General features: G+C 43.5%; 1 protein-coding gene across 7 annotated transcripts in view; it reads left to right on the top strand.

Annotated features, from left to right (window-relative positions):
* Nucleotides 1–25,365, top strand: part of LOC124003453 (liprin-beta-2-like) — a 131,282-nt gene that overhangs the window by 17,601 nt on the left and 88,316 nt on the right. For all 7 annotated transcript variants that reach the window (XM_046311725.1, XM_046311734.1, XM_046311740.1 and 4 more), the window contains exon 2: nt 19,344–19,445. In XM_046311725.1, the coding sequence (XP_046167681.1) occupies nt 19,382–19,445 (64 nt within the window). In that variant the 5' untranslated portion in view covers nt 19,344–19,381. The remainder of the gene's footprint in view (nt 1–19,343; nt 19,446–25,365) is intronic.

The raw sequence follows: 25,365 nt of genomic DNA, 5'->3' as shown, positions 1-25,365 counted from the left end.
TGGGGCAAAAAAGTATTTAGTCAGCCACCAACTGTGTAAGTTCTCCCACTTAAAAAGATGAGAGAGGCCTGTTATTTTCATCATAGGTACACTTCAACTATGACAGACAAAATGAGAAATCAAATCCAGAAAATCACATTGTAGGATTTTTAATGAATTTATTTGCAAATTATGGTGGAAAATAAGTATTTGGTCAATAACAAAAGTTTATCTCAATACTTTGTTATATACCCTTTGTTGGCAATGACAGAGGTCAAACGTTTTCTGTAAGTCTTCACAGATTTTCCCACACTGTTGCTGGTATTTTGGCCCATTCCTCCATGCAGATCTCCTCTAGAGCATTGATGTTTTGGGGCTGTTGCTGGGCAACACGGACTTTCAATTCCCTCCAAAGATTTTCTATGGGGTTGAGATCTGGAGACTGGCTAGGCCACTACAGGACCTTGAAATGCCTCTTACGAAGCCACTCCTACGTTGCCTGGGCGGTGTGTTTGGGATTATTGTCATGCTGAAAGACCCAGCCACGTTTCATCTTCAATGCCCTTGCTGATGGAAGGAGGTTTTCACTCAAAATCTCACGTCCTGGTCGCTTTGCAGAAAAACAGCCCCAAAGCATGATGTTTCCAGCCCCATGCTTCACAGTAGATATGGTGTTCTTTGGATGCAACTTTGTCCTCCAAACACGATGAGTTGAGTTTACCAAAAAGTTATATTTTGGTTTGATCTGACCATATGACATTCTCCAAATCTTCTTCTGGATCATCCAAATGCTCTCTAGCAAACTTCAGACGGGCATGGACATGTACTGGCTTAAGCAGGGGGACACGTCTGGCACTGCAGGATTTAGTGTGTTACTGATGTTAGGCTTTGTTACTTTGGTCCCAGCTCTCTGCAGGTCATTCACTAGGTCCCCCCGTGTGGTTCTGGGATTTTTGCTCACCATTCTTGTGATCATTTTGACCCCAGATCGAGGGAGATTATCAGTGGTCTTGTATGTCTTCCATTTCCTAATAATTGCTCCCACAGTTGATTTCTTCAAACCAAGCTGCTTACCTATTGCAGATTCAGTCTTCCCAGCCTGGTGCAGGTCTACAATTTTGTTTCTGGTTTCCTTTGACAGCTCTTTGGTCTTGGCCACAGTGGAATTTGGAGTGTGACTGTTTGAAGTTGTGGACAGGTGTCTTTTTTACTGATAACAAGTTCAAACAGGTGCCATTAATACAGGTAACGAGTGGAGGACAGAAGAGCCTCTTAAAGAAGAAGTTACATGTCTGTGAGAGCCAGAAATCTATCTTGTTTGTAGGTGACCAAATACTTATTTTCCACCATAATTTGCAAATAAATTCATTAAAAATCCTACAATGTGATATTTTGGATTTTTTCCTTCATTTTGTCTGTCATAGATGAAGTGTACCTATGATGAAAATTACAAGCCCTCTCATCTTTTTAAGTGGGAGAATTTGCACAATTGGTGGCTGACTAAATACTTTTTTGCCACACTGTATAACTAGGCCACCCGGGAACATTCAATGTTGTCTTGGTAAAAAACTCCAGTGTAGATTTGGCCTTGTGTTTTAGGTTGTTGTCCTGCTGAAAGGTGAATTCGACTGAACCAGGTTTTCCTCTGGGATTTTGCCTGTGCTTATAGCTGTATTCCATTTCTTTTTATCCCAAAAAACTCCCTAGTCCTTGCAGATAAAAAATATAAGGTTCATGTACATTTTTTTTTTTGGGGGGGGCAGTATCACTTTAGTGCCTTGTGATCAGGACTCTAAACACACTCACAAGGCTACAGTATTTCTTGGCCAGCGTGAAGGACCGCCTCAGGACAACACTTTAATTACAACAGCAAACCGTACCAGGCAGGAGACAGAGAGAGGGCCACGAGGATCTGACCAGCATTAAACCCAGGTTTCTGGGAGCTCAAATATGCTGCTTTTTATAGTGCTTTGATAGGACTGGAGGGAAAATAAACAGAAAATAATCTGGCAATGTTTTGTTTGTTTGTATTAGGCAGAGTCATGGAAAATGCAAATAACTATTTAGAGGTTCAGCCCTTCTCCCTTGTAGGAATGTTGATTTTTGCCCCTTAGAGGAAAGTTTTCAACCTTTTTAACCATGTCCCGTACAGTGCTTATCAGAGTTCTCCAAATGGATGATGTGCAGAAACCAGATACAGATTTGGATGTCTGTAATGTACTTAGGACACTGTTCGGCATGTGATGTTTTCTGATGTCACTACTCATTTTACTGATAGCAGCAGAAGCACTCAGCTGCTTGGTGACTCTCCAAACTGTGGGTGGCTCAGAAATGCACTTATGCAAGTCACTGACCGAGCAAAATAAACACAGGAGAAACAGCGGTTTGGGGCTGTACGGACTGTGCACAGGTGCAATGGATTTGCATATTTGTTCGTCCAGGCCAACAACCTCTTAAGATATATTTTAGGAAGTTATAGTGTTACAGTTCACACGTTTTTTAAAACAGCGGCAAGAGATGATACAATCTTTATATCGTATTCTTGATAAGTGGTTTTCGTTTAGCCCAGATTTAATCATTTTCAACAGCATACAACCGATATGATTGTATTAGGCTACAGATGTAACTTGACCTCAGAGAAACCCTGTGTTTCTGTGCGAAGTAAAAAGGGGTTGTGTATGGTAGGGTAATGTATGTTTATCCAAACCAGATCTGATTCAGAGTTTGTTTAGGGGGATGATGTGCTTCAGGATAGGGGAGGTTTGTCGTTTTAACCTTCAGAGTTTTTAGGCACACCACAAAAATGCGCCAGCAGCTCAGTTTGGCTCAGCACCGAACCTCAAGGTTATGCAGCATTGTGTTATTTGGAGTAGTTAAAAGTCCTTTATACCTTCCCCAGACAGCTAAACATTGTTCTGAACATGCTCTTTTCTACATTTTGAAATTTAGCCACTGCTGAAATGTTGGATTTGTTTTGCATAAATGTTCTTTGATGGCACTGGGCTGGATCTCACTCTTTGTCGAGTCAATGGCTTATCCAGTGAGCAGCATGTGCAGGTGTTTGAATGGAGAAGACACCTCGTGGCAGAGAAAGGTGCTCACCAATGGAACAATATTATGAGAAACTGCAAGACTGAACTGTCCGAAACTGCTGGCTAATGTTATCCTCTTCAAACAGTCTCAGTACTCCTCTTCTCTGTGGGAAGAATGCCTGTGATAGCCGACTGGTGAGAATGGGGCTAAATAGAAGGGGTTGGGACTAGGTGCTGTCAGGTTATTGATAGGTCTTATTGCTGTGTTATACACTCAGTGGCCAGCTTATTAGTTACACCATGCAGTTCACGAAACGGGTTAGATCCTACAGATAGGGAGTCATGTGGCCGTGGCTTGCTATATAAAGCAGGGAGACAGGCATCGAGGCATTCCGTTACTGTTTCGATTGAATGTTAGAATGGGCGAAACGAGTGACCTACTGTATGTTCGTCGGTGCCAGGCGAGCTGGTTGCAGTATCTTAGAAATGGCCTGAGCTTTTCACGCACAACAAATAACCTCCAGTCAGCAGCAGTCCTGTGGGCGAAAACAGCTCATTGATGAGAGGTCAAAGGAGAATGGCAAGAATCGTGCAAAATAACAGGCGGGTCACAAATAGGCAAATAATTGAAAAGTACAACAGCGATGTCACAGATGGGCTATTGCAGCAGACGACCACAGCGGGTTTCACTCCTACCAGCTAAAAACAAGAAGAAGTGTCTCTAGTGGGCATGCGATCACCAACACTGGACAATTGAGGAGTGGAAAAATATTGCATGGTCTGACATTTACATTTACATTTAAGTCATTTAGCAGACGCTCTTATCCAGAGCGACTTACAAATTGCATGGTCTGACGAATCCCAGTTCCTGTTGAGTCATGCTAATGGCAGAGTCAGGTTTTGAAATAAGCAGCATGAGTCCATGGTCCTATCCTGCCAGGTGTCAATGGTACCGGCTGGTGGTGGTGGTGTTATGTTGTGGAGAATGTTTTCCTGGCACATGTTAGGTCCCTTGATATCAATTGAACAACATTTCCATGCCCCGAATAATTCAGGCTGTTCTGGAGGCAAAGGGCGCTCCGACCTGGTACTAGATAGGTGTACCTAAAATACTGGGTGTATATTAGTAATATGAGTGTATATTAGTAATATTTGTGAGTGTATATTAGTCATATTTGTTTTTGGTAAGTACAACATCAATGCTTTTCACAGCAAGAAATAATTTTAAAATCTGCCAGAAAATGTCATTCTTATAAATAACTTGTGTCATGACAGGGCATATTAGGAGGAAACAGATTGTTGTCAAACTTGTTTTGCTGGCAGTTTCTACATAAAATATGAGTACGGTAGACTAATGTTGAGAAATAAGTAGTAGATAGTTTTACTATGATTATGAATACCAGGGAATTGTAGGTTTATTATTACAGATAGCATATAATGGGCTCTATGTTTAAGACTTAACGGAATGGTAAATCGTAGCGCTGGTGGTAGCGTTATACGTTTGGGGGTGTGTCAGAAATATTTTAGCTATTTTCACAACCGGAATTATTGTCGCAGTAGCTGGTGGTGGCGCGAAGGGGCTGGGTTTAACAGTACATTTATTCGGTTCTGTCCACACTGTGAACACAAATTAATACATAAACATTTTATATTTACAAAATAAAAACACTAGACCTATAGACTATGCCAGCACTATGTTATATGCCTCTTGAGTAAATCTGAGCTGAAAAACATTTTTTTTTAAACATAAAAGAAAATAGATGAGCACATTGTAATTAAAATTTAAATCTTAATTGGCACATTTCAAACTGTCCTTTTGTACAATGGCGAGTGGTGAGGTCGATAAACCGGAATTGGAGGATCCTGCATCATCGTTTAAATCTCCAGTATAATGCAACACCAATGGACAGAGAGTTGTGGATAAAAGTTTCCACACTCAATGAGAATACCCTATGAGTTTTTTTTTGTGGCAACATTTTGGGGAAGGCCCTTTCCTGTTTCATCATGACAATGCCCCCATGCACAAAGCGAGGTCAATTCAGAAGTGGTTTGTCGTGTATCTTGTTTAAATGCATCCTCTGTATATTCATATAGATTGCATTTAGATTACTCTTACAGTGCTATTTGGTTTCTTAATTATATTTCTTCCGACATTTCATGATTTTTTTATTGATTATTTGTGTACTGCACGTGTCAAATGTGCAGGAACGAGTGTCTGTGGGTTTTCGCTCCTCCTGTCACGTCTACTCCCGCTCCTCCCCTCCGGCGGTCGACGTCGCCGGTATACTATCCAACGTTCCTGGGATCCATCATTACGCACACCTGGCATCATTACGTACACCTGCATGTCATCATGAGGCACACCTGGACTCCACTACCTCACTTATTATCTCCCCTATATCTGGCACTCCCTTAGGTTCTTTCCCCAGTCAGTATTGTTCTGGTGTTTATGCGTAGACGCTATGCTGTCTTGTTCCATGTTTGTTGTTTTTATTAAACGTTACACCTGCTTCTTGACTCTCAGCGTCTCTGTTACAGAATACTGACTCCAACAATGGAAGCAACAGGACAACAGAAAATCTCGGTCGACGAGCAGGGATACCTACTACGTCAACACCATGACCAGCTGGCACAACTGTGGATGGCTATGGAAGAGGTTCTTTGCAGTGTGCAACGTTTTGAACATACCCGGGAGGTGTTGCCGTCAACTAGCGAAGGACACTCTACAACCAGTGGACCCAGCGAGCCAGCACAACCGCCCATTCAGCAACCCTCTCAGGTCAGTGATGCCCGTTTGTCCCTCCCGGATAAATATGACGGCACCCCATCTAAATGCTGTGGCTTCCTACATCAGTGCTCCCTCTACTTTACGCACCAGATGAGAGGTCCAAGGTTGCCACGGTTATTTCTCTGCTGACTGGGCGGGCGTTGAAATGTGCCACGGCTGTCTGGGAGAGAGGAGAGGAGGAGATAGATTTATATGAGGGGTTCATGGCTCTGTTCAAATGCCTCTTTGATTATCCCCTGGATTGCAGAGATGGGGGTGAGCGCCTACTCCAATTACAGCAGGGGGACCAGACGGCTGCCGAGTAAGCACTCACCTTCCGGACAGTAGCAGCATCCAGCAGATGGAACAAGTCGGTGCTTTGTACACTATTAAGAAGAGGTCTGCGCGAGTAGGTCCAGACGGAACTGGCTTGTCGAGATGACAACCTCTCCTTGGAAGCACTCATTGTGACTATCCGTCTGGATAACATACTTCGGGAGCATCGGTACTCTCATCGCCTTTCTCCCTCCCTCAGTGAACACTCTGGATCAGAGACAGAGGGGTAGGGGTCACACGCCTCTCTGCGGCAGAGCGACCCAGATGGAGACAGCTGGGGCTCTGTCTGTATTTTGGTCAAGGAGGGCACCAGCTCCAGTGGTGTCCGGCACTTCCAATCTGGGATCCAAAAGAGTAGAGGGACAGTCACGTGATCTTCAACCTCCTGGGACAGGAGTGAGAATTCCATCTTCATCACTTTCTGCAAAACTCTTTTTGGTGTCCATAACACTAGTTGACTGTCCCTCATATACTGTGTCTACAGCGTTAGTGGATTCCGGTGCTGTTGGGAACTTTATTGACCAGACCCTTGCCTCCTCTCATAACATCATCTCATACCCGCTCTCCTCTCCTTTCCCGGTTCAAGCCCTCGATAATCGGCCACTAGGATCCTTAACCATCACACGCATCACCCAACCACTCACCCTCACAGTGGAGTCCATTTGTCAGGAGACACCATGGAAAAAGCCACTGATGTCTAAGAAAAACATTGCTACATGTCTGAGATTCACAAAAGAGCACCTGGATGTTCCAAAGCACTACTGGAAAAATATTCTGTGGACAGATGAAACTAAAGTTGAGTTGTTTGGAAGGAACACACAACACTATGTGTGGAGAAAAAAAAGACACAGCACGCCAACATCAAAACCTCATCCCCAAGGTAAAGTATGGTGGTGGGAGCATCATTGTTTGGGGCTGCTTTACTACCTCAGGGCCTGGAAAGCTGGCTATCATCGATAGAAAAATGAATTCTTAATTTTTGCAGGAGAATGTAAGGCTATCTGTCCACCAATTGAAACTCAACAGAAGTTGGGTGATGCAACAAGACAACGGCAAAAACACAGACGTAAATCAACAGAAGAAAATACGCCTTCTGGAGTGACCCAGTCAGAGTCCTGACCTCAAACCGATTGAGATGCTGTGGCGTGACGTCAAGAGAGCAGTTCACACCAGACATCCCAAGAATATTGCAGAACTGATACAGTTTTGTAAAGAGGAATGGTCCAAAATTCCACCTGACCGTTGTGCAGGTCTGATCCGTAACCACAAAAAAATGTTTGGTTGAGGTTATTGCTGCAAAAGGATGGTCAACCAGTTATTAAATCCAAGGGTTCACATACTTTTCCCACCCTGCACTGTGAATGTTTACACGGTGTGTTCAATAAAGACATGAACACGTACAATTGTTTGTGTGTTATTAGTTTTAGCAGACTGTGTTTGTCCATTGTTGTGACTTAGATGAAGATCGGATCAAATGTTATGACAAAGTTATGCAGAAATCCAGGTCATTCGAAACCCACATACTTTTCGTTGCCACTGTATCTTTTTGGGCTTATTGTGGTCAATTTGATTTGTACAAATGATTTGTAATTATGTTCTGGCCCCCCGACCATCCACTCAAGAAAGAATCGGCCCACGGCTGAATCTAGTTGATGATCCCTGCCCTAGACTGTTCTGTCTGCTACCTCACGGCAAGCAGTACCAGTGTGCCAAGTCTGGAACCAACAGGACCTCGAACAGCTTCTACCCCCAAGCCATAAAACTGCTGAACAAGACAGCTCAAAAGCTAATCATATGGCTACCCAGACTACCTGCATTGACCCTGTTTTGCACTAACTCTGTTGCACTGACTCTATACACACACGCTGGACCCTACCCACACACTCACATACTTACACCCCAACATACACATACATAGGTACTGACTCTACACACACACACACACACACACACACACACACACACACACACACACACACACACACACACACACACACACACACACACACACACACACACACACACACACACACACACACACACACACACACACACACACACACACACACACATACACTTTCAGACGCACCGCATATGCTGCTACTACTGTATATTATCTACTCTGTTGCTTAGTCATTTCACCCCAACCTAAAGTTGAAGTCAGAAGTTTACATACACTATAGCCAAATACATTTAAACTCAGTTTTTCACAATTCCTGACATTTAATCCGAGTATAAATGCCCTGTTTTAGGTCAGTTAGGATCACCACTTTATTTTAAGAATGCGAAATGTCAGAATAATAGTAGAGAGAATGATTTATTTCAGCTTTTATTTCTTTCATCACATTCCCAGTGGGTCAGAAGTTTACATACACTCAGTATTTGGTAGCATTGCCTTTAAATTGTTTAACTTGGGTCAAACATTTTGGGTAGCCTTCCAGAAGCCTCCCACAATAAGTTGGGTGAATTTTGGTCCATTCCTCCTGACAGAGCTGGTGTAACTGAGTCAGGTTTGTGGGCTTCCGTGCTCGCACACGCTTTTTTAGTTTGGTGCCATTTAAGATGAAGGAGGACAATTTTTTAATTCATAAGCATGGAATTATTTCAATTACAGCATATTGGATGACTCATTCATATTCCATTCACCCAGTTCAATGTAACAGCGATAGGTTTAGGCAACCTCTAATTTTCCCTATGCCCATCATGAGATTGCTACAACATAACCTATGAATTCAGGTTTACAAGGTAGGTACACACAGGTGAAGAGAAAAATTTGAGGTGACAGATAGTGACACATTATAATAATATAATAATAATATATGCCATTTAGCAGACGCTTTTATCCAAAGCGACTTACAGTCATGTGTGCATACATTCTATGTATGGGTGGTCCCGGGGATCGAACCCACTACCCTGGCGTTACAAGCGCCATGCTCTACCAACTGAGCTACAGAAGGACCACTCAATACAGCCTTGCACACTCTTGTATCTATCGCTCCTTTCCTGAGGACGGCTCACCTCTCACAGTTCTGGGCGACTTTAACCTCCCCACGTCTACCTTTGACTCTTTCCTCTCTGCCTCCTTCTTTCCACTCCTCTCCTCTTTTGACCTCACCCTCTCACCTTCCCCCCCTACTCACAAGGCAGGCAATACGCTCGACCTCATCTTTACTAGATGCTGTTCCTCCACTAACCTCATCGCAACTCCCCTCCAAGTCTCCGACCACTGCCTTGTATCCTTTTCCCTCTCGCTCTCATCCAACACCTCCCACACTGCCCCTACTCGGATGGTATCGCGCCGTCCCAACCTTCGCTCTCTCTCCCCCGCTACTCTCTCCTCTTCCATCCTATCATCTATTCCCTCCGCTCAAACCTTCTCCCACCTATCTCCTGATTCTGCCTCCTCAACCCTCCTCTCCTCCCTCTCTGCATCCCTTGACTCTCTATGTCCCCTATCCTCCAGGCCGGCTCGGTCCTCCCCTCCCGCTCCGTGGCTCGATGACTCATTGCGAGCTCACAGAACAGGGCTCCGGGCAGCCGAGCGGAAATGGAGGAAAACTCGCCTCCCTGCGGACCTGGCATCCTTTCACTCCCTCCTCTCTACATTTTCCTCCTCTGTCTCTGCTGCTAAAGCCACTTTCTACCACGCTAAATTCCAAGCATCTGCCTCTAACCCTAGGAAGCTCTTTGCCACCTTCTCCTCCCTCCTGAATCCTCCGCCCCTCCCCCCCCCCTCCTCCCTCTCTGCAGATGACTTCGTCAACCATTTTAAAAAGAAGGTCGACGACATCCGATCCTCGTTTGCTAAGTCAAACGACACCGCTGGTTCTGCTCACACTGCCCTACCCTGTGCTCTGACCTCTTTCTCCCCTCTCTCTCCAGATGAAATCTCGCGTCTTGTGACGGCCGGCCGCCCAACAACCTGCCCGCTTGACCCTATCCCCTCCTCTCTTCTCCAGACCATTTCCGGAGACCTTCTCCCTTACCTCACCTCGCTCATCAACTCATCCCTGACCGCTGGCTACGTCCCTTCCGTCTTCAAGAGAGCGAGAGTTGCACCCCTTCTGAAAAAACCTACACTCGATCCCTCCGATGTCAACAATTACAGACCAGTATCCCTTCTTTCTTTTCTCTCCAAAACTCTTGAATGTGCCGTCCTTGGCCAGCTCTCCCGCTATCTCTCTCTGAATGACCTTCTTGATCCAAATCAGTCAGGTTTCAAGACTAGTCATTCAACTGAGACTGCTCTCCTCTGTATCACGGAGGCGCTCCGCACTGCTAAAGCTAACTCTCTCTCCTCTGCTCTCATCCTTCTAGATCTGTCGGCTGCCTTCGATACTGTGAACCATCAGATCCTCCTCTCCACCCTCTCCGAGTTGGGCATCTCCGGCGCGGCCCACGCTTGGATTGCGTCCTACCTGACAGGTCGCTCCTACCAGGTGGCGTGGCGAGAATCTGTCTCCTCACCACGCGCTCTCACCACTGGTGTCCCCCAGGGCTCTGTTCTTGGCCCTCTCCTATTCTCGCTATACACCAAGTCACTTGGCTCTGTCATAACCTCACATGGTCTCTCTTATCATTGCTATGCAGACGACACACAATTAATCTTCTCCTTTCCCCCTTCTGATGACCAGGTGGCGAATTGCATCTCTGCATGTCTGGCAGACATATCAGTGTGGATGACGGATCACCACCTCAAGCTGAACCTCGGCAAGACGGAGCTGCTCTTCCTCCCGGGAAGGACTGCCCGTTCCATGATCTCGCCATCACGGTTGACAACTCCATTGTGTCCTCCTCCCAGAGCGCCAAGAACCTTGGCGTGATCCTGGACAACACCCTGTCGTTCTCAACCAACATCAAGGCGGTGGCCCGTTCCTGTAGGTTCATGCTCTACAACATCCGCAGAGTACGACCCTGCCTCACACAGGAAGCGGCGCAGGTCCTAATCCAGGCACTTGTCATCTCCCGTCTGGATTACTGCAACTCGCTGTTGGCTGGGCTCCCTGCCTGTGCCATTAAACCCCTTCAACTCATCCAGAACGCCGCAGCCCGTCTGGTGTTCAACCTTCCCAAGTTCTCTCACGTCACCCCGCTCCTCCGTTCTCTCCACTGGCTTCCAGTTGAAGCTCGCATCCGCTACAAGACCATGGTGCTTGCCTACGGAGCTGTGAGGGGAACGGCACCTCAGTACCTCCAGGCTCTGATCAGGCCCTACACCCAAACAAGGGCACTGCGTTCATCCACCTCTGGCCTGCTCGCCTCCCTACCACTGAGGAAGTACAGCTCCCGCTCAGCCCAGTCAAAACTGTTCGCTGCCCTGGCCCCCAATGGTGGAACAAACTCCCTCACGACGCCAGGACAGCGGAGTCAATCACCACCTTCCGGAGACACCTGAAACCCCACCTCTTTAAGGAATACCTAGGATAGGATAAGTAATCCCTCTCACCCCCCTAAGTTTTAGATGCACTATTGTTAAGTGACTGTCCCACTGGATGTCATAAGGTGAATGCACCAATTTGTAAGTCGCTCTGGATAAGAGCGTCTGCTAAATGACTTAAATGTAAATGTAATGTAAATGTCTTATCTCCGTTTCGTTCCGTTTGCTTCCATTTAAACAGAGTTACCTTTCATGGCAGCCACGTTGTATTCCGTCTTGCATCTATGCGCTCTCCTCCTCTCACCTTTTCCCTTCGCTTGTGGACTTCAACGCACAACACATTAGGTGTATGTGACCAGGCAAAAAAGCATTTCCAAGCCAAACTATATCATAAACGCTACACACAGCCTACATCGTTCTCTCCATATTAGCTAAAGTAACGTCATAGTCAATATAGAATCCTTCACGTTAGTAAACCAGTTACAATCATGCAGTAATGTTATATTGTACAGTCAGTAAGCAGTTTAGCACATAAATTAGTCAAACCAAAAGCTTACCTTGACTTGGAAGAGTTCCAGTGTTTTGTTGGATAGTCATAGCTAGCTATTTATTAACATAGCATCCCTCTGTTTGAGCAGTGTGTTTGAGTAGGCTAAACTAGCTTTTTTTTTCATTCACTTTTTTCATTCACTAGCTGCATTTGCTAGCTAAGCAAGTGAATTTGAAAGTGAATGAAGATTATGACATGTCTCTCTCTTTCTCTCTTTCTTCTCTTTCATTTTGGAATAAATCAATTTGTTCAAAACTGTTCAGCTATTGTCTTTCTTTCTCTTTGAGTCAACTACTCACCACATTTTATGCACTGCAGTGTTAGCTAGCTGTAGCTTATATTTTCACTACTAGATTCATTCTCGGATCGTTTGATTGGGTGGACAACATGTCAGTTAATGCTGCAAGAGCTGTGTATGTTAATCAATTATTTGGTGACGTGAATATATTTTGTATGGAGGAGGATGGTCCTCCCCTCCCTCCTCTGAGGAGCTTCCACTGATCGACTGATCAAGTTCCTTTTGAATTTTGAAGGCCAAATTAAATTAAATGCAAACAAGCATTGCTTCATGTAGACGCAAGAAAAACAGACTTCCATTCTAATTTGAAGCGCATTATGCTTTTGACGCCGTTGACAGTCGCAGCACGTCTGTTTTCTGTCATTCACTACCGTGTATTCTATTTTCAGCAAGTACACGCTTGTTCACTCGTTCGTGTTTCGTTTGTCTTGGCCTTTAATCTACACCTGTTGTTTGTGAAGCATGTGACAAATAAAATGTCATTTGATTTCATTTAAGCTCTACCAAGGCCGAGTCTTCAAGACATACATTAGATTGTACAGTAGCAGACAGTAGACCAGGGGTACTCAAGTACTTTTTGAGAAAGTTTGGTAACACAAATTTCCTAAGTGGCAGAGGTCCGATGGATAATGTTTTTATCGGCGTAGTAACAAACCCCCAACTCGCAACCCATGCAACCCCAAACTGTTCACACCCCTCTTGTTGGTGGAGAGAACATGTTGCCGTTTTTAAGGTAATTTCCTGCAATTCTACAACTTTTGCACGGGGCAGAGATTTTTCTGTTGCTATTTTAAAGCTCATTTTCTGCAATTCTATGCATTTTTACATGTCTTATGCATGTTTATACGATACCAGGGGTCGAAGTCCGACTAAGTAAAAACAACAGGCCATGATTACTTTAAGACATGGTCAGTCAATCCAGAGAATGTAAAGAATTTTGAAACCATCATGCGCTATGATGAAACTGGCTCTTATGAGGACCGCCACAGGAAAGCAAGACCCAGAGTTGCCTCTGCTGCAGAGGATAAGTGCATTAGAGTTACCAGCCTCAGAAATCAGCAATTAACTGTACCTCAGATTGCACCTCACAGGGCAAGTAACAGACACATCTCAACGTCAACTGTTCAGAGGAGACTGTTTGAATCAGGCCTGTATGGTGAAATTGCTGAAAATAAACCACTACTAAAAGACAGCAAAAAGAAGAAGAGACTTGATTAGGCTAAAAAAACATGAGCAATGGACATTAGACCAGTGGAAATCTGTCCTTTGGTTTCTTTGTGAGATGCAGAGTAGGTGAACGGATGATCTCTGCATGTGTGGTTTCCAACGGTGAAGCATGGAGAAGGAGGTGTGGTGGTGTGGGGTTGCTTTTCTGGTGACACGGTCTGTGATTTATTTAGAATTCAAGGTACGCTTAACCAGCATGTTTACCACAGCATTCTGCAGCGATATGCCATTCCATCTGGTTTTCGCTTAGTGGGACTATCATTTGTTTTTCAACAGAACAATGACCCAACACACCTCCAGGCTGTATAAGGGCTATTTGACCAAGAAGGAGAGTGATGGAGTGCTGCATCAGATGACCTAGCCTCCACAATTACCCAACCTCAACCCACTTGAGATGGTTTGGGATGAGTTGGACCACAGAGTGTTGGTAAAGCAGCCAACAAGTACCTAGCATATGTGGGAACTCCTTCAGGACTGTTGGAAAAGCAATCCAGGTGAAGCTGGTTGAGAGAATGCCAAGAGTGTGCAAAGCTGTCATCAAGGCAGAGGGTGGCTGCTTTGAAGTATCTAAAATATATTTCCATTTGTTTGACAGTTTTTTGTTTACTACATGATTCCGTATGTGTTATTTCATAGTTTTGATGTCTTCACTATTATTCTACAATGTAGAAAATGTTTTTTTTTTAAATAAAGAAAAACCCTTGAATGAGTAGGTGTGTCCAAACTTTTGACTGATACTATATATATATATATATATACACACACAGTGGGGCAAAAAAGTATTTAGTCAGCCACCAATTGTGCAAGTTCTCCCAGTTAAAAAGATGAGAGAGGCCTGTAATTTTCATCATAGGTACACTTCAACTATGACAGACATAATGAGAAAATCACATTGTAGGAATTTTAATGAATTTATTTGCAAATTATGGTGGAAAATAAGTATTTGGTCAATAACAAAAGTTTATCTCAATACTTTGTTATATACCCTTTGTTGGCAATGACAAGTTTTTCACACACTGTTGCTGGTATTTTGGCCCATTCCTCCATGCAGATCCCCTCTAGAGATCTCCTCTAGAGCAGTGGCTAGGCCACTCTAGGCCACTCCAGGACCTAGAAATGCTTCTTAAGAGGCCACTCCTTCGTTGCCCGGGCAGTGTGTTTGGGATCATTGTCATGCTGAAAGATCCAGCCACGTTTCATCTTCAATGCCCTTGCTGATGGAAGGAGGTTTTCAAAATCTCACGATACATGGCCCCATTCATTCTTTCCTTTACCCGGATCAGTCGTCCTTGTCCCTTTGCAGAAATACAGCCCCAGAGCATGAAGTTTCCACCCCCATGCTTCACAGTAGGTATGGTGTTCTTTGGATGCAACTCAGCATTCTTTGTCCTCCAAACACGACGAGTTGAGTTTTAACCAAAAAGTTTTATTTTGGTTTCATCTGACCATATGACATTCTCCCAATCTTTTTCTGGATCATCCAAATGCTCTCTAGCAAACTTCAGACGGGCCTGGACATGTACTGGCTTAAGCAGGGGGACACGTCTGTCACTGCAGGATTTGAGTCCCTAGCGGCGTAGTGTGTTACTGATGGTAGGCTTTGTTACATTGGTCCCAGCTCTCTGCAGGTCATTCACTAGGTCCCCCCGTGTGGTTCCGGGATTTTTATCAGTGGTCTTATCAGTGGTCTTGTATGTCTTCCATTTCCTAATAATTGCTCCCACAGTTGATTTCTTCAAACCAAGATGCTTACCTATTGCAGATTCAGTCTTCCCAGCCTGGTGCAGGTCTACAATTTTGTTTCTTGTGTCCTTTGACAGCTCTTTGGTCTTGGCCATAGTGGAGTTTGGAGTGTGACTGTTTGAGGTTGTGGACAGGTGTCTTTTATACTGATAACAAGTTCAAACAGGTGCCATTAATACAGGTAACGAGTGGAGGACCGAGGAGCCTCTTAATGAAGAAGTTACAGGTCTGTGAGAGCCAGAAAACTTGCTTGTTTGTAGGTGACCAAATACTTATTTTCCACCATAATTTGCAAATAAATTCATTAAAAATCCTACAATGTGATTTTCTGGATTTATTTTCTTCTAATTTTGTCTGTCATAGTTGAAGTGTACCTTTGATAAAAATTACAGGCCTCTCTCATATTTTTAAGTGGGAGAACTTGCACAATTGGTGGCTGACTAAATATTTTTTGCCCCACTTTATATATATATATGTTTATTTGTATTATTTTTTCCGGGACCCGCGGACCCTATTGACCCCGTGTCTGCTGCCCACTGTGCCAGTTGATTATAGGGGTAGTAGACTGTATTATTCTCTCTGGCCTGTCCATTAGAGGTTTGCAGTACACGGGAGTCCTGAGGTCCTCATGGCCTTTAACTGCAGGCTTTAATTGGGTTTGTATAATCAGGCCAGTTATTAGAATAGTACTGTCTGCTGCCCACTGTGCTGCTGTTACACAGAGGAGCTGTCACTACAGAGGCTCTGAATAAATGGAGCCATCACCCTCAGCCGTGTCCAGCTAAATCTGAACAGCCACATAATTAACACTGTTGACGCCTGGCTCCTTTCAACGCGCTGCCTGCTTCTCCCTGCCTGCCTGTCCGACGTCTACAGTTGCCTTTTGTCTCAGAGGCCTATGCCTGTGTTTCACCAACGTCTCACAGTCAATGGTCACATCTATAATTTTTCCAGAGAAGATTACTTGAATAATAATAGATATGTTTCCATTCTGTCATATGATAGTTTGGGGGAATTAAATACTTAAGTATTTAAAGCCCTGTTCAATATATTTCTATTGACTTTGATAATTGGAACTCATCATAGGTTGATGTGTGAGACAGATGTTTTTCTTGGCACAACAATCAAATGATCAGTCACGCTTTACTCTGATCCTTTTTTGAACTGTATTGAAGACAAACCTGGTACTTTTCAGCAGTGGATGCAAGAGTGGGGGGGGTTGCATTGCTAACAGAGTTAGTGCAATGACATGCCAGCTGTTCCCATAGACTTCCAGTCATTGAGCCAACGACTATCCATTTTAAAGCGTGTCTCGGTAGAAATATACAGTTGAAGTCGGAAGTTTACATACACTTACGTTGGAGTCATTAAAACTTGTTTTTCAACCACTCCGCAAATTTCTTGTTATCAAACTGTAGTATTGGCAAGTCAGTTAGGACATCTACTTTGTGCATGACACAAGTAATAACAACATGTTTCAAGCAGACCACCATAGTCCCTGTGCCCAAGAACACAAAGGAAACCTGCCTAAATGACTACAGACCTGTAGCGCACCTGTCCGTAGCCAAGAAGTGCTTTGAAAGGCTGGTAATGGCTCACATCAACACCATTATCTCAGAAACCCTAGACCCACTTTAATTTGCATACCGCCCAAACAGATCCGCAGATGATGCAATCTCTATTGCACTCCACACTGCCCTTTCCCACCTGGACTAAAGGAACACTTATGTGAGAATTCTATTCATTGACTACAGCTCAGCGTTCAACACCATAGTACCCTCAAAGCTCATCACTAAGCTAAGGATCCTGAGACTAAACACCTCCCTCTGCAACTGGATCCTGGACTTCCTGATGGGCCACCCCCAGGTGGTGAGGGTAGGTAGTAACACACCTGCCACGCTGATCCTGAACACTGGAGCTCCCCAGGGGTGCGTGCTCAGTCCCCTCCTGTACTCCCTGTTAACCCACGACTGCATGGCCAGGCACGACTCTAACACCATCATTAAGTTTGCATATGACACAACAATGTTAGGCCTGATCACCGACAATGAAGAGGCAGCGTATAGGGAGGAGGTCAGAGACCTGGCCGGGTGGTGCCAGAATAACAACCTATCCCTCAACGTAACCAAGACTAAGGAGATGATTGTGGACTACAGGAAAAGGAGAACCGAGCACGCCCCCATTCTCATTGATGGGGCTGTAGTGGAGCAGGTTGAGAGCTTCAAGTTGGCATGGGTCCTGAGATCCTCAAAAGTTCTACAGCTGCAACATCGAGAGCATCCTGACTGGTTGCATCACTGCCTGCTATGGCAATTGCTCGGGCCTCTGACCACAAAGCACTACAGAGGGTAGTGCGTACAGCCCAAAACGTCAGTGGGGCTAAGCTGCCTGCCATCCAGGACCTCCACACCAGGCGGTGTTGGAGAAATTGTCAAAGACCCCAGCCACCCCCGTCATAGACTGTTCTCTCTACTACCGCATGGCAAGAGGTACCGGAGTGCCACGTCTAGGACAAAAAGGCTTCTCCACAGTTTTTACACCCAAGCCATAAGACTCCTGAACAGGTAATCAAATGGCTAGCCAGGCTATTTGCATTGTGTGCCACCCCAACCACTATTTTACGCTGCTGCTATTCTCTGTTTATCATATATGCATAGTCACTTTACTATACATTCATGTACATACTACCTCAATTGGGCAGACCAAACAGTGCTCCCGCACATTGGCTAACCGGGCGATCTGCGTTGTGTCCCGCCACCCACCAACCACCCTTTTTGCAATCCTGCTACTCTCTGTTCATCATATATGCGTAGTCACTTTAACCATATCTACATGTACATACTACCTCAATCAGCCTGACTAACCGGTGTCTGTATGTAGCCTCGCTACTTTTATAGCCTCACTACTGTATAAAGCCTGTCTTTTTACTGTTGTTTATTTATTTTCCTACCTATTGTTCACCTAATACCTTTTTTGCACTATTGGTTAGAGCCTGTAAGTAAGCATTTCACTGTAAGATCTACACCTCGACATCACATTCTTAAAATAAAGTGGTGATCCTAACTGATTTTTTAATAGGATTAAATGTCAGGAATTGTGAAAAACTGAGTTTAAATGTGTTTGGCTAAGGTGTATGTAAACCTCCGACTTCAACTGTGAATATATATATATAAAATCTGAAAAATCAGATTGCTTGCAGCAGTGGCAACAATTTAGCTGCTAAATTGGTATAGAGGAAGCATTGCCCCGAGCCCACAGACCATCAACTCTGTCAACAGCTGAAAGAACGAAGACATTCACAGTGTGTTTCAATCCTTTAACCTGGGGGGTTACTCAAGGGACGTGCTGTTCTCTCTGTTTAAGAGGGTAGATGCTGACGGCTGTAAAGCAGTATGACAGAGGGAGGAGACCCTGCTGGGTTGCTCGGAGGCCTCATTAGAACAGGGGTTCTGTGCTATACAGTCATCATAGGGGTGGGGGGAACCAGCCTCTAAGCCATGCCCTGTCTTACTGACTGTGATGATCCAGGGAAAATACCAGTACTCACTATACCAGGCCAAGCCAATCACACTGAAATGTATGCTGAGGAAGAAGACAGACAATATCTGAAAACATTTCAATGGAGAATATATCACAGCAGTACAATTGGTCCTCAGTACTCCGTTTAGGTATGTATATGTGGGTAATCGTACCATATGACATTTCTTAAAGCTGCAATATGTCACTTTTTGGGCGACCCAACCAAATTCATATATTAATATGAGTTACAGATCTGTCTTTGTCATTGAAAGCAAGTCTAAGAAGCGGTAGATCGGTTCTATGTGTGCTGTTAAGTTTTGTTTTTGCGTCTTTTACTTTCAGTTTTGTACACCAGCTTCAAACAGCTGAAAATACAATATTTTTGGTTATGGAAAATATATTTCACAGTACACACTGTTCAATGTGTACAAAGCTAACAAAGCTAGCATATATTAGATTTGAACTCTTCTAGAATTCTTAATTCTTAGAATTTAACAATGGTCTTCCTTTCCTAGGACATCAAGCATAGAGGCCGATGCAGTAGTCTGTCGCCATGGCCTCAGATGCAAGTCACATGTTGGAGGCGGCCTTGGAGCAAATGGATGACATCATTGCAGGTAAAAGTGATTAAACTCATTATCTTTCCCTAATACATATAATCCACTCGCCACAGTTCTTATTATGCTCTTTGGATTCACCATTGAAAAAGATTGTAAATATATTAAACAAAGCTGAGAGATACATTTGGAATACAAAAACAAACAGGATCAACTCGTTAATTTCTTTTTTTAAATAGCTCATTACAGCATTATACCTTCTTTGTACACAGTTACTGCCCAGCTAGCACATTTTGTTTCTTGGAACTTGTGGGAACGTATGTTTTTTGGTTCGGGTAATGAAGCCATAAGTTTACTGACTGGTAAAACAGAATGATTTTTTAAACATTCTGAACATTCTGAAAATTTTGCCTGTTCTGGGAATGTTAGTTTTTGCCGGCAGTTGCCGACAGGTTCTAAGAATGTTTTACTTTGGTTCCCTGAAACATTTATAACATTCTGAGAACGGAAATTATAGTTTAAGATATTATATAACGTTCGGAGAACATTCTCTAAATGTTGTGTATGTCTTAAACAAAATGTAAAGGTATTTGAGGTTTCACTGAATGTTTCAAGAGGACTTTTAATAACACTTCTAATAATCCTATCATAATTTAGGTTAACAGTTTTGAACCATGCAAACACAAATGTTTTCTTGTGGCACAGCAACAGTGTGATTCAGATGTACAGTCAGGTTCATAAGCATTTGGACAGTGACACAATTTGCGTAATTTTGTCTCTGTACGCCACCACAATGGATTTGAAAGGAAACAATCAAGATGTGCTTTAAGTGCAGACATTCATCATTAATTTAAGAGTTTTGTCAAAATTATTGTATGACCTTATAGGAATTACAACCATTTAGCCCCCCAATTTTAGAGGCTCAAAAGTAATTGGACAAACAAACATAATCATGAATTAAATTGTGAGTTTTAATACTTGGTTGCAAATCCTTTGCAGTCAATGACTGCCTGAAGTCTGGAACCCATAGACGTCACCAGATGCTGTGTTTCTTCCCTTGTGATGCTCTGCCTGGCCTTTACTGCAGCGGTCTTCAGTTCCTGCTTGTTCTTGGGGCGTTTTACCTTCAGTTGCCTTCAGCAAGTGAAATGCATGCTCAATTGGATTCAGGTCCGGTGATTGACTTGGCCATTGCGGAACATTCCACTTCTTTGCCTTAAAAAAGTATTGGGTGGCTTTCGCAGTATGATTCGTGCCATTCTCCATCTACACTGTGAAGCGCCGTCCAATGGGTTTTGAAGCATTTGGCTGAATCTGAGCAGATATAGCCCTAAACACTTCAGAATTCATCCTGCTGCTTTTGTCAGCAGTCATGTCATCAATAAATACAAGGGAACAAGTTCCATTGGCAGCCATACATGCCCACGCCATAACACTACTTTCACAGATGAGGTTGTAAGCTTCAAATCACGAGCAGTTCCTTCCCTTCTCTTCCCATCATTCTGGTACAAGTTGATCTTTGTCTCATCTGTCCATAGGATGTTGTTCCAGAACTGTACAGGCTTTTTCGGATGTTGTTTGGCTAACTCTAATCTGCTCTTCCTGTTTTTGAGGCTTACCGACGGTTTACATCTTGTGGTAACCCATCAGTATTTACTCTGGTGAAGTCTTCTCTTTACTGTTGACTATGACACAGATACGCCTGCCTCCTGGAGGGTGTTCTTGATCTGTCCAACTGTTGGGAAGGGGGTTTTTCTTCACCAAGGAAATAATTCTTCTGTCATCCACCACAGTTGTTATCTGTGGTCTTCCAGGCCTTTTGGTGTTCCTGAGCTCACCGGTGTGTTCTTTCTATTTAAGAATGCACCAAATAGTGGATTTGACCACACTTGATGTTTTCTCTCTGATGGGTTAGGAAAACCACGCTCTCACAAGGCTCTCAAAACGTTATGTGCTAGCTGGGTATTTTCTGTGGGATAACAAAAGCAATAATATTTTCAGAAGTCCCAATGAACAGAATACTAACCCACAGGAGTATTTTCTGGTCAGGTCGCAGGGCCATATTTTTTTTTGACATGGTACATACTGTGATACTATAATAGTATAATATAATATAACAATACATGCCATTTAGTAGGTGCTTTTGTCCAAAGCGACTCACAGTCATGCGTGCATACATTTTCGTATAGGTGGTCCCAGTGGGAATCGAATCTACAATTGTGTAGTTCAAGCGCCGTGCTCTACCAACTGAGTCAGAGAGGACCATGATGTGTTTATATAATCTTTGACGCCATAACTCATGTTTAGAGACATGGAGGACAGGGCCTGTCTACTCATGCTGAAGATGCCCAGCAGGCAGTGATGGCCTGAATGACATATAAAAACAGTATTCATAGTGTGGATGGAAATCTCCAGCTTAATGCATTTCATTCCAACACGCTGAAAACACAGAGGCAGCTCTGTAGCTACTAGCTGGCACAGCCACAATGTAAGATGTTAAACCTAACTCTAACTGTAACCACACTGCTGCCCTAACCTTAAATTAAGACCAAAAGACACATTTTTGTTTTCATGAATTTTTACGATATATAGCCAATTTTTACTTTGCAGCTAGCCAATCTAGTGCAAATCGCTCAGCTCTGTCTCCTGGACAAGATCCATCCCAGTAAACGTCAACCTGCCAAATACAGTTGATGTTGCAAAGATGAAGATGGATGAAAGAGATAGCATTCAAATGAAGAACCCACACTGGCTTACAGTATGTCAGACCTTAATGTTATTTCAGAGGGCTTTGTTGGAGATCCTCCAGGATAAGGAAGGAGCATGATTGGATGTTTAGCTCGTTTACAGTGGAAATCAGATAAGTCTGTTCTGCTATGATGTGCTCCCAAGATATGAGTGTGTTTTAATGGCATCGTCCTTTTTTTTGCGTGTACAGTATGAATCCTGTGTAAAGGGTCTATGCAGTAACAGTTTGTGTGTGTGTGTGGGGGGAGCAGATATAAAAAAGTAGCCAGCCATGGAATTCTGGGTTGGGGGGTTCCGGAACTAGCTCTATTTTGGTGGCTTCTGGTACATTCTATTGCCTTGATTCCAACTGAAATAAACAGCTAAATGATTGAATACTTTAATGACTTTACCTCCCAAATTGGTAAGATGAGTTGTGGTATTGAGTAGAAAGACATGATTACTGAAAATATATGAGTTGTATGAATTCAGTGTGTGTTAGATGTTAGGATATTGTCTAGGCCTCTCTCAGCCCCATGACAAAATGTGTAGTATTGCAGGGAACGAATGTTGTCTCTGTGACCCCCCCGCCCCTCCCCCCACATGCTAACTTTGCCGCTGCTGCTGGAAAAATCAGAGGGGAAACATTCACACGGGGATGTGTAAATTCACTCACAGGAGACAATTAAGAAGCATCGTGCTCTCCCTCCTCCGTGAAAATTCATTTGACTGCAGCCAACCACAGTGTACAAAAATAACGGGTAGGCCTACCGAGAGGCGGGACAGACAGCAGATTGGCAAACCAGCTGTTTCCCTGTCATCGTTTTCTTTGTGACTGACAGGCGCCTGTCCTATCAATAAATCCCTAAAAGATGCATATCATTCGTTCTAACGGGAGAAGTATATGTAGACTTTTCTGACTAGCGAATGTAAACTTTGAAATGAAAAGAAGTCTGGTTGATATATGAAGTAGAAAAAGTAGCCGGCTTACAATGAGTCTGTTATCGGCTATTTAGCCGAGTGCCAAGCTTTTTGGAAAGCCACTGTACCCATGCGTGCGAGCATGTGTGTGTGTGTGTGTGTGTGTGTGTGTGTGTGTGTGTGTGTGTGTGTGTGTGTGTGTGTGTGTGTGTGTGTGTGTGTGTGTGTGTGTGTGTGTGTGTGTGTGTGTGTGTGTGTGTGTGTGTGTGTGTGTGTGTGTGTGTGTGTGTGTGTGTGTGTGTGTGTGTGAGTGTGCGCGTGTGCGTGGCTGTTAAATTAGGGACAATACTTTGTAGGGAGTGTGACTCGGGGTCACATTCCCTGCAGCAAGCTCAGCTATTGCCAACATGATTTAACTAATAGAGGATAAATGTTTAATGCAGTCAGTCAACAAATTAGAGTGTGGGGGGTGGAGATCAACATGCCAGTTTGTTGCTGAAAGGATCAGCAAGACAACTACAATCAGACTGTGGAGAGAGAAAGGCATGCAACACTGACAACCACGGGATTCATCATGGAGTCACTTACTGTGTGTTGGGGAATATCACAGCAGTGTGTGTTATTGTGTAAATCTAAATACATCTGGTCGAATATTTGAATATAATGCCACTGGTCCTGCCCTTTCCTCTCAATCCACCATGACAAGAAATCAGGTTCAACAGTCAGGTGAATATGCTTGACTGACCAAGTTGTCAAGGTGGAAACAATATGTTCACAGACTAAGCATTGCTATTAACCACAGTAAGATATGGTCAGTTAGAAGTCAAGTGTATTACTTTACTATGCAGCCTTGGTGTGTCACGAACTACAAATAGAATTGAATAAAAATTTAATTACTGCGAGGAATCCCAATCATCATATTTTGAGATACTGGTCTGATTACATTTGAGTATTAGAACATACTTAGGAAATACTTTTCGTTTTCAGTATTACGTGGGAAACGTCTCTGAAAGGCACTTGACATTAAGCTATAATATTCAGGTTATGAGTTGCTGCAGTGGTGGTGGGCTTGAAAATATGCCACCTACTGGTTATTGCCGGGACATCTGAATGAGATGAGCGATACAGTAATATTATCATCTTGAGTTGAATCATTTGTTTCTTTATGTTTTTTCACTTATTGTCAATCGATACTGGGATAATATGAATTAGTTATTTGATGAGTATTTGGAAACGTCAACCAACTTCAATCTATGCTCAGACAAACAGAAGAACATACTAAACTACAACTACTGTTTAACTGGGCTGGCTTGTTAACTTGTTTAAGGCGTTTTATTGCACCAACTGTTTTGTAACAGGCTTGTGATCTGAATACAGCTGATATGAGATGAACAGAAAACAGGGCTATATTTGGCTGATACCCGTAGTTATGATATCTGTAAAGAGATGCAGTTGAACATGAGTATATAATCCATTGTTTGTATCCCCACTGACCTCAGGCAGGCACAGGCATATTTACGGAAAATCTAGGGTTGTCTTTTCTACATCGTCCTCAAATGTCAAGCCAACCAAAGCATGCACTCAATGTACCATGGTTTCGCTGCATGTTTTTCCACCAGCGAAAGTACGACTGTTTGTATACATAGATAAGTCCCAGATCTGTTTGTGCTACATGTTATGACATTGACCATAGGAGTGGGCAAGCCAACACAAACAGATCTGGGATCAGGTTAGTACTGCCAAGACCACCAGATTTTAAATTTTTATTTTATTTTTATTTGTTACTTTACTTCACTTTTCTGCTAACATAACAATAGGAAGAAACATCATGATGATGTCATGATACATCAGCCAGTTGAGTGTGAAGGCATTAGGGGGACAGAAACATGAGACAACTCTATCTACAGGCCCATGTGACCTCATGGCCCACCCCAGTATCATAGGAGTGGTGAGGCCATTTTCATATTGTTTTAGATACTCACAGACCTCTAGGGCACATAGGCATTCCCTGGTCTTAACCAGCTATAGTACTTCATCGTGGCCTTATCAATGTAAATGTAAAATGTCCTCTGTCCTGTAGGTCACTACTCTAGTTCCATAATGGCAAAACAAAGGAAATGTATTTGCATGTTCTGCCTCAATCTGATGCTAGTGTAAAGTAGGCTAATAGGGGAAAAGGAAGCGTATTGGAGCATTAAGATGTCATGATAATACACTGCTGCTCTGATCCTCTCTCCGTAATCTGGGATAAGCTACCAAACGTAAAATCTCTTCTTTCAGGCTCCACACTGTACACTTGTTGCTCTTACCTCGGGCTCTCAGACCCTGTTCC

The sequence above is a fragment of the Oncorhynchus gorbuscha genome, linkage group LG02 (assembly GCF_021184085.1).
Source record: "Oncorhynchus gorbuscha isolate QuinsamMale2020 ecotype Even-year linkage group LG02, OgorEven_v1.0, whole genome shotgun sequence".
Lineage (NCBI taxonomy): Eukaryota > Metazoa > Chordata > Actinopteri > Salmoniformes > Salmonidae > Oncorhynchus > Oncorhynchus gorbuscha.
Note: the sequence above shows the minus strand (reverse complement) of the source record. Positions and strands in the feature narration are given on the sequence as shown.